At 47.8% G+C, this 10,355-nt stretch overlaps 1 protein-coding gene across 1 annotated transcript in view; it reads left to right on the forward strand.

Annotated features, from left to right (window-relative positions):
• Positions 1 to 10,355, forward strand: part of GABBR1 (gamma-aminobutyric acid type B receptor subunit 1) — a 31,465-nt gene that overhangs the window by 14,322 nt on the left and 6,788 nt on the right. The window contains exons 11-13 of the mRNA XM_045298715.1: positions 4,172 to 4,414; positions 5,459 to 5,522; positions 9,461 to 9,628. Coding sequence (XP_045154650.1) covers positions 4,172 to 4,414; positions 5,459 to 5,522; positions 9,461 to 9,628 — 475 coding nt within the window. The remainder of the gene's footprint in view (positions 1 to 4,171; positions 4,415 to 5,458; positions 5,523 to 9,460; positions 9,629 to 10,355) is intronic.

Genomic DNA, 10,355 nt, shown 5'->3' on the forward strand with positions numbered 1-10,355 from the left:
GTCTGGTGGAGAAGCCAAGCTTTTCCAGAGGGGAGAGACAACCTTGACAATGGCCAGACAGACCCAAGAGAAGTAGATGGGGCAAAAGGTTAGACCTAGAACATAGAGACTTAGAAAAGAACTCGAGAGTTTCTCCCTTGAATGAGTTCCTTAAGCAGGACCTTGTCTTTAGATCCATGGGTCTCAAACCAGCTTCCATCAGAACCACTTGGAAGGGTTCTTACTGTAACACAGATTGCCAGGCCTCTTCCTAGAAGCTGCGACACGAGAGGTCTATGGTGGGATCAGTATTTCCAGCAAGTTCTCTAAGGAGCTGAAACTGCTGGTGAGGGGATCGCACTTTAAGAGCTACTTGTTTAAAACAGTGGTCTTCAAGAGGGGAGTGATTTTTGCCTCCTCCTGCCATCAACCATTTGCACTGGCACTGCAGCTTAAGCACAGGGCTGCTAGCCCTCATGTCAGCAGTTCAAATTCACCAGCTACTCTGTGGGAGAAAGATGAGGCCATCTGTTCTCATAAAGATTTCAGACTCGAAAGCCCTTAGCAGTAGTTCTATGCTGTCCTCTCGGCCCCCCATGAATTGACTCAATCCCAGTGGGGTTTTGGTTTCAAAGATCTTTTTGGCTGGAGACGGTTGAGACAAATACTACTGATATATAAAGGGTAGAGGCCAAGGATGCTGGTAAACATTCTATAACCCTAGGATGGTACTCACAACCTGGAAATATCCAACTGAAAATGCCAGTAGTACCGAGGTCGAGGAGCCCTGGAGTAGGGAAAAGTCTTAGGGACCAGATAGAGAAATGGAGAATGAATTAAGATGGTTTCAGGAAGATGATAGCGCTCAGCACCAGGGCTAGCGAAGGCGGAGGGCTGAGGATGACGTCGTGAACAGACTCTGGTTTAGAGCAAAAGCCCCATCCGGCTGGCGTGCAATAAAACCACAGAGCTACCTCGTGGCTGGGTTCCCCTTTGGACCTACCGAGATAGCCGGAGAGGGCTGCTAAAAGTTAAGGTCATACATTTGCACTCTGTTAATTCACCCTCTTCGTTTCTATGCAACGTAGACATGTAATTGTCTGGGTTTCCTTAAGCCGTGTAAGAACTTTGAAAATCAACAGCTAGGCCTTTTTCTGAATCAACTTGAAGCTAAACCATGGAGTTGCTTTCATAGGACAAAGTAGAATGACTCCCCCTTTAGGTTCCCAGGGCTTCTCATCTTTAAAGGACGAAGTAGCCTCCTCTTTCTCCCACAGAGTGGCTGGTGGGTTTGAACCACTGACCTCGCAGTTACCAACTCAATGCAAAACCACCAGGGCTCCCAGAGGAAACGATTTCTTTTGAATACCACCTGCCCCGGAGCCCTGGTGATGTCCTGGTTATGAGCTAGGTTGCTAACTGCCAGGTCCGAAGCTTGAGACAATCAGCTCTTCTTCAGGAGCAAGAATGGGGTTTCTACTCCCACGGGAAGAGGTACAGTCTCGGAATCGAACAATGGGGCAGCGCTACTGTGTTCTATCTCGATCAGCTCACTGTGACTCACTGTGGCAGCCAGTTTGGTTTAGGTCCTGGGAGGGAGGAGAGAGGTGCCCCCTCGTGGCCAGGTATGTTAATGGTTGGTAGTGACCAGGTGTGTTAATGGTGGGAACCAGTCAATGAAGATTTGGGCGGCAGAGACTGTGTCCTTTTCTTGTGAGGTGTTTACTTTGGGCTGAAGGTTGGACAGACCTGGTGCCCAAAGGACCATTCAGAACACCTTGGCCAAGCTCCTGGCTCCTGGTGCTGAGCAGGTGTTCCTAGAGTATATGTAGAGTGTGGTGCTAGGCTTTCTACGATTGAATCTCAGCTCTGCTACCCACTAGCAGTATTACTTTAACTCCGCTACCTCATTATCTTGTCTGTGCCTCAGTTCCCTAATCTGTAAAATGGGGATAACTTGAGGGGAGTTTCAAAAAGTTTGTGGGGAAATCCCATGATCTTTTCATTCCATTTTCTCATGATAATTAAAAAAATAGATTTATTGGCACACACTTCACATAGCAAAAGACTTAATTGTTCAAGCATATTGAGATTTGAGCAATCATCATTAGAATCAATTTCGGAACTCCACAAACTTTTTGAAGTTCCACTGTAGTAGTACTTAAAAACCTCATTGGGTTGCCTGAGGATTAAATATGCTGATTCGTGGAACTTTCAAAAGATGCAGCAAACAGTAAGGACAGTAGAAGTCTTAGCGCTTATCATTAGTATCCCACGTAGGGAGAAGAGATGGTAGTAAAACATTTCAACAAAAAACTTAAACGAACTTGGCAATGTGGAACGTCTAAAGTGACAACAAAGGTTTCAAGTTCATGCGCTGGGGGGCATTGGAGTTGAGTAAAAAGCAAGCTTCGTTGTGGATATTTTGAACTTGAGGTGACTGAAAGGCCTAAGGGTCAGGTAGAGGGACACGTCTTGAGATATTGGGCTGGGGTTATACATCAGAGCCTCCCTGAGCAAAGGGAAGTGCAGAGGTGGGGCTTTGACTGAGGGAAAACGTAACCATCAGTAGCCACTACTTCCTGGATGTTCTTGCTTCATTCTTATAAGAGCTCCTTAAGGTCGTCAGTATTCTTCCCATCTTAAACCCATAATGAACGATGAGGCTTCATCCCTTGTTTGGGATTGGGTAACAGGTAGTAGATTAACTAGACTATGAAGCCGTCTATCCATCGATTCCACCCATGGGCGTTTTGTTTTGTTTTGCACGCAGTCTGGGCACAGCACTGGATGCTAAGGATTCAGAGAGGAATGAAGCCTGGTCCCTCCCTGAGGGTAGTGGGACCCAGGTCGGCCTCTCCTCAAAACCCAGGTGTTCCACTGCACCACCTTCCTGATGTCTTTCCCCTCCCCCCTCAGCCCTGTACCGATCCAGAAAGGGGAATGGAAAGAACATGGGAACAAAGGATTGTATTTATTCTTTATTCATCTATTCGTCCCTTCCCTAGAATGTGTGAGTGAAAACATTCCACATCCAAAGAGTGTCATGTGTATCATGTCCCTGTACATGGCTTCTGCCTTGCCAAGACATGGCCACTGAGCCTTTCCTCTGGGAGGTTTGGAGGAATAATGGAATTTCCCCCATTAGCTGGAGGATAGTTCTCAGAGGCTAAGCAGTGTACCTATGGTTATTTGGCCAAACGGTTATTTATTTTGCCAAGTGTCGAAATTCAGGTCTCTTGACCTATTTCCTGGCAAAATTAACAGGGGCTACCATTCTTTTTAGGAGCCCTAGTAGCATAGTAGATTACATGGTGGGATGCTAACCACAAGATCGGCGGTTCAAAACCACCAGCCACCCCAGAGGAGAAAGATGAGGCTTTCTACCCCTGTAAAGAGTTATAGTCTAGGAAACCCACAGGGGGCAGTTCTGCTCTGTCTTACAGGGTCTCTGTAAGAATGAACTTGATGGCAGTAGTTGAGAAAGTACCATTCTTTTTAGCTTTCTGGGGAAGGAAGTTGGAGGGCTAAGTGGGCAGGGGCAGGGTCTGCATGATGGACTTTAAGAATGTGAATGTTAATTCGGTCATCCCCACTCTCCACTGAAAATCCTCTCGGATGCAGTAGACTGAAATCACACATTGAAGGGGAAGTTTCCTTGTTGACAGGGAGGTGTGAGACTCCCGGGAGAGTGTGAGGACGCTGTGCCTTGATCCTTTCGGGTTCTTTCAGGATTAGCAGAGCTGCCGGGTCCCGAATTAGCTCCGTGGAGAACATCTAGAGAGGATCAGTAGAATATCAAAGCGCTTCGTGGACACATCAAAGTCGCTTCCTCTGTTCTGTCTCTACTCTCCAAGAGGTGGCCCCTGAGCCCCCTTGGTTGGCTTCTGAGGCGTTAGGGAGGCAGATGTTACTCTGGTCTATCCAAGATGTTTAATCACTAAGCCTCTCTGTTAGTATTTCTGAGCCAGCAGGCAGTTAGTCTCTGCTCCAGCCTAGTAGCTTCCAACCTAAGACAGACATGTGGGTGTCATTCAGATTTTGAATGCATGGATGGTCAGCCTGACAGCACCAATGTGAGTTGTTCACGCAAGTCAAAGTGTTGGAGCTGGGTGGGGAAGGAAGCTGGAATCACACAGAAACCCCTGCCCCTCCCTCCCTCCAAACGTCTCCTCTCGTTGCCCCTTTCCAGACATCCCAGGAGTTTCTGGAGAAACTGACTAAGCGGCTCAAGAGACACCCGGAGGAGACAGGAGGCTTCCAGGAGGCCCCGCTGGCTTATGATGCCATCTGGGCCTTGGCACTGGCTCTAAACAAGACATCCGGAGGCGGTGGCCGCTCGGGGGTGCGCCTGGAGGACTTCAACTACAACAACCAGACCATTACTGACCAAATCTACCGGGCAATGAACTCCTCCTCCTTCGAGGGTGTCTCTGTGAGTTACAGAAACATTTTCCACGGCTTTCTCCTCCCATAAGGGGCCCTGATGTCATAATGGGTTATGGGCTGGGCTGCTCACCCCAATATCAGCAGTTCAAATCCACCAGCCTCTCTGAGAGAGAAAGAGGAGGCTATTGCCTCTCATCCCTAGGGAGTAGCTCTACTCTGTTCTCTCGTGTTGCTATGAGCTGGGCTCAGTGGTTGGTTTGGGTCCTCCCATTGAAGGAGCCCTAGTGGCACTGTGGGTTAGGTGTTGGGCTGTTAACCACGAAGTCAGCAGCTCAAACCACCAGGTGTTCCCCGGGAAAAAGATGAGGCTTTCTGCTCCCATGAGGATTTATAGTCTCAGAAACCCCTGTACAGGATCACTGTAAGTTGGATGGACTCAATGGTAGTGGGTTGGTGGGGTTTTGGTCTTCTGAGAGAGAGAGAGAGAGAGAGAGAGAGAGATATTCCCTTGGGGAACTTCTCCTGGAGACATGCCTTCTTTGTTTCCCTTCTGTAATAATCGGTTTCAGGCCAGGAGATAGAGACCCCAAAGCAGAAATCTCCATCAAAGTCTAAAAGGAAAAAAACCCAAACCCAGGATATGGTCTGTCCACCTCTTTGTTCATTTCTGTGTGAACTAGGCCAGAGACTTACGATTCAGACAAGAATCACGGAGTTTTCAGAGAAGAAAGGGTCTGACAGGCTGTCTCCTTATTCCTTTGTAAAAGTAGGGAAATGAGTGTCCTGAAGGATTCTGTGAGTTTGCTCAGGTCAAACAGCCGGAGGCCAGGTCTCCTGGCGCATCATCTGGGGATTTTTTTGCCCATTCTGATCTCCCTGAGGAGGCTTCTTTTCAGGAGAATAACCTTTCTGAAATCTGGACTGTAGGCATCTGGGGTATGGCCTACATGCAGGCGAATGCCATAAATAGCCTTCATTCAGACGCTCAATTACATCAAAAACATAAGGATTGAAAGAGTCCCTGATGTTCTCTTTTCTCTCGCTCGCTTTTTATCCACATTGCCTTCCGCCGCACGTCTGCCTCCCTCAGGGCCATGTGGTGTTTGATGCCAGCGGCTCTCGGATGGCCTGGACACTTATTGAACAGCTACAGGGTGAGTGCGGGGGCAGAAGGGGGCGGGGAGGGTAGGGGGCTCAGCTGGACCTGGAATAGGACCCATGTGTGTCAGGAGAACCCCCAGAGACATCACAGGCTTGCCTCGCTGCCTCCTCCCCTTCTATCCCAGCTGTCTCTATAAAGCTTTTCAGTAACCGGATGGGGGGTGTAGGTTGTTCAATGCTCCGGATGCATTCTGGGAAACAGGAGCGTCCGTGATTTGCATGTTGTGCGAACACCACATTAAAACCCACTTCTGGGGGTTCTTGTTGTGGCTGAAGCTACGGGCAGAAGCCCGAGGGTCAGCCCCACCACTCCACCTACCTGAGCTTTGGGGCTCCGCAGTCCTTGCTGTGGTCACCTAGCTGCTGGACAAAGCCCAAGAGCAAGGTACTCTGGGTTCACCTGCCTGTGGCCCATCCCAACCTGTTTCCAGTGCAGCAAGACTGGGTTTGGGGTCTTTAAAACCGCTGGAAGGAAATCATAAACAAAAGAAGAGCTGTTTTCCCCTTGGAAAAAGTCACACAGAAAGTCTGATGGGACCATGGGTCGTTGTCCAAGTGAGATGTTCATTGACCTATCCCTGTACTGAAGAGCTTAGGTATGGGTGCGCGCTCTTCTAAGTCCAATGGTTGTGTTCTTGACAAGGAGCATGCAGATTGGAGCCACATTCACTGTCTCCCCCAGTGAATCCTCTCATAGTTGCCTAGCGCCAATGGCACTGAAAGAGCAGGCTGTGAGGAGCCCTGGTGGTACCATGGGTTATGCGTTGGGGTGCCTACTGCAGGGTCAGCGGTTCCAACCCACCAGCTGCTCTGTGGGATAAAGACGGATGCTTTCTGCGCTTGTAAAGATTTCCCACCTCAGAAACCCACATGGGCCGTTTTGCTCTGTCCTGTTTGGTCCCTTGAGGGCCTAGACTTTGGGGTTGAGTTTGGGTGGCTTTAAAGAGCAGGCTTTTACTTTATCACAGTCCTGAAGGCTGAAAGTCAGTCAAGGTATTGGCCATGCCAGTTTCCTTCCTTCCTTGTTGGTCACCCCGAAAGTCCCTTGCTTATCCACATAAGACATCTGCTTTTGTGTCTAAAACTTTTTGTGATTCAGAAGAGGTTAGGTTTGGGACATACCTTAATCCTGACTTGGGGTTACACCCACAGGGATAGGTATCCCTCATTGTAGTGCCCTTTGAAGCTATTGTGCCTTTACAAATTAAGTGTTCACGGCAACGCTGTCGTTTTTTTGTTTGTTTTTTAAAATTTATATATTAAAAGATTATTTTATTGGAGGCTCTTACAGCTTTTATAACAATCCATATGTCCATTTTATCAAACGTATGTGTACATGTGTTGCCACCATTATTTTCTAAACATTTACTTTCTGTTTAAGCCCTTGGTATCAGCTCCTCTTTTTTCCCTCCCCACCCCATCCCCGCTCCCACCCTTGTGCCCCTTGATAAATTGTAAATTATTAGCATTTTCATACACTGATTGCTGTCTCCCCCCATGGCTTCTGTTGTTTTTCCCGGGGATGGTGGGTGGTGGTTATGTGTAGATCATTGTGATTGGTTCCCCCTTCCTCCCCTCTTGTCCCCACCTTCTCCCTACCCTCATGGTATCGTTACTCCCATCCCTGTTTCTGGACTCTGTGTGTCATGAGATCTTATCTCATCTTTGTACCTGCGCACATGCTGCATCTCATATTTATACCTGTGCACATGCTCCTGTCTAGCCTGCAGTGAAAGGCAGGTCTGGGGTCATGATAGAGCGGAGTGAGGAGGCTAGAGGAATGAGGAATGGTGTGTCTTTCATCAGTGCTACACTGGGCCTTGGTTGACTCATCTCTTCCTTGTGACCATTCTGTGAGGGCTATCCCATTGTCTACAGACGGGTTTTGGGTCTGTGCTCCAACCCCCCTTGTTCTAAACAATATGGTTTTGTTTGTTTGTTTTGGGTCTTCTGATGCCTGTTACCTGATCCTGCGGATGCCTCATGATCACACAGGCTGGTGTGCTTCTTCCATGTGCGCTTGTTGCTCTTCTGTTAGATGGCCACTTGTTTACCTTCAAGCCTTTAAAACCCCAGATGCTATATCATTTGGCACCGTCCTCTTTCTTCACCACATTTGCACCCATTTTATCTTCAGCGATTGTGCCGGGAAGGTGAGCATCACAGAAGACCAGGTTGTTGGAACAAAGTGTTCTCGTGGGCCAGGCTGTCTTGTGTTGAGTCCATTGGTACAATTTTTCCCCAACAGCATGCGTCACTTTGTGTTTCTGTGTCACGTTTTGGGAGTGCTCACAAAGTTTTCAACTCATAGCAACAGCATAACTTTCTGACATACTGGAAATAAAAAAAAAATGTGTGTGACTTCCTTTCTTGCAATACTTGCTTTATTGCGGTGATCAGGAATCTAACCCACAGTATGTCTGAGGTGTGCCTCTACAGGGGTGAGCTCTGTCACACCGTTTGGAAGACTTAATTCAATCTGTGCTGGTGTTCATTTTGATTCTGGAAATTTCTCTTTGGTTGGATTGGGTGGAAAGGTTAATGAATTATTAGAGCATACGAATAGAGTCAAGAAAACTTGAGGTTTGTTTGCAGGAAATCCACTGTGTTTTCTTTTTTTCTTTCTTTTAAATCATTTTATTGGGGGCTCATACACTTCTTATCACAATCCATCCATCCATCCATTGTGTCAAGCACACTTGTACATGTGTTGCCAGCATCATTCTCAAACATTTGCTTTCTACTTGAGCCCTTGATATCAGCTCCTCATTTTACCTCTTCCCTCCCTGCTCCCCCTCCCTCACGAACCCTTGATACTTTTTTTGGTGAAAATATGTCCATAGTATTTATTTATTTATTTTTTAAATGACATAATCATTTTATTAGGGGCTCATACAACTCATCACAATCCGTACATGCATCATCTGTGTTCAGCACATTAGTATGTATGTTGACGTCATCATTCTCGAACCCTTGATGATTTATAAATTATTATTAGTTTGTCATATCTTACACTGTCCGATGTCTTCTTTCACCCACTTTTCTGTTGTCTGTCTCCCAGGGAGGAGGTTATATGCAGATCCTTGTCATCGGTTCCCATGCTTTCTTGCTATATAAATAACAACTTTGAAGTCATTAATCATACATATGGTTTGGTACTTCTGGGTTGAGTTTTCTGCAAAGTGATTATGCTTTATGCATTTGAAAAACTTTTATGAGTTAACTTTTCAGCTCCACCCCCACTTGTGGCCTATTGTCTGGCCAAGAGAGCCAGTTCTTGGCCTCCTCTGAAAAGCGCCTGTCTTCCCTTCTCTGCACCTCCCACATCTTCTCAGCTGGTCTTTGTATCCAGAACAAGAGGAAATGGACTGAAGCCATGGGGGTAGCCGTACTTTCTAAGGAAAAGTTAGGGTAACTGGGATTGCACAGTTCTGGAGCAGAAAACTCTTAGGAGTGCCTGCATTTTCCTTGGTGGGTCTTTGTAAGAGACCCAAGGAATTAGAACCCATGCCAACGGAAGCGATGTTTCCAAAAATAAAGATGGGAGCTACTGGGAAGAGAGGTCCTGTGATTCTCTGTCTATCATGAGGAGCAGACGAAGCAGAAATATGCTGCAGCCTTAGCGACCAGAGTCAACGTGAGAGACATCTTGCAGGGAGAGGTGTGAGGTAGGGGGACGGGTGGCAGACATCCTGTCGAGGCTTCTTTGCAGAAAGATCTTAAATACCTAAGATACTCTTTTTCATTTGAGTTGCCATGGGAATCGCGTTACATTGCTTTTCAGGAAGGGTGTTGATTCGCACCACCCTTCGGAGGTCCCACTGAGCATCCTTCAGGGGCTCAGGTGAAGATAAATGAGACACGGTAAAGGTCAAGGGCATTCAGGAAATCGGCACTGCTCTGGTCACCCCTTCTGTTGTCCTCTCCCCAGGTGGCAGCTATAAGAAGATTGGCTACTATGACAGCACGAAGGACTATCTCTCCTGGACCAGGATGGATAAGTGGATTGGTCAGTGCATCCCTTACGATGTTCTGACCTTCACCCCCATCCCCTCCCATGAACAACCCAGCAAAAGGGATATCCATTTAAAGCCATTTGGTGGGGCTGTGGGGGGAGTATCCTGAGGTTGACGTGGGGCAGGAGCTGGATTAAAAGAGAGTGAATGGAGCTCCCCAGATGTGGGTAGGGGAGGCTAGTGTTTTCAGAGGCAATAGGCGGTTGCTAGCCAGGTGTTATTAAAAATAGTACATTCCTGGGGTACCTGGGGATTAGATGGGTGGGGTGGGGTGGGAAGGGAAACTCCATGTGGATTCCCGAGATGTCTTTCCTGGGGCCATGGTGTGTCTGAAGCAGCTACTCCAAGCGCAGAGCAGCCTCTTTGTCTCGGTCAGGAAAGCACTTGCTTAGGTTACAGGGGCCTTGGCAGGGCCTCACCAAATCATCTTGTGCTAAGAGGTCCCTTTTGCTAAGGACCTGTCCGGGGCTGTTCCCTATGTTCTTTACTTGTTGGATTGAGTCACGGGGAAGGGACTGAACATCGGTGAGAGGAAGGGCCTGCCCCCACACTGTCATCCCTGGGTGCCACGAGCCATGAAGCGCCAAGCTTTTAACGGAAAGATTGGCTGTCTGAGGGACCTCAAAGGCACCTTGGAAGAGAGCGAGGGCAGTCTGACATATGAAAAATCAACCGTGGAGAGCCCTGTGGAGCGTAACCCAACTCTGACACACACGGGGTTTCTGGGGCTCAGAACCGACCCCGTGGCCAGGGGGGTTGCTTCACTGTATCTCAAAATGCTGCATCTCATATTTATACCTGTGCACATGC

This window comes from Echinops telfairi, unplaced genomic scaffold, assembly GCF_000313985.2.
Source record: "Echinops telfairi isolate 266 unplaced genomic scaffold, ASM31398v2 ScPeMD7_7453;HRSCAF=8491, whole genome shotgun sequence".
Classification (NCBI taxonomy): Eukaryota; Metazoa; Chordata; class Mammalia; order Afrosoricida; family Tenrecidae; genus Echinops; species Echinops telfairi.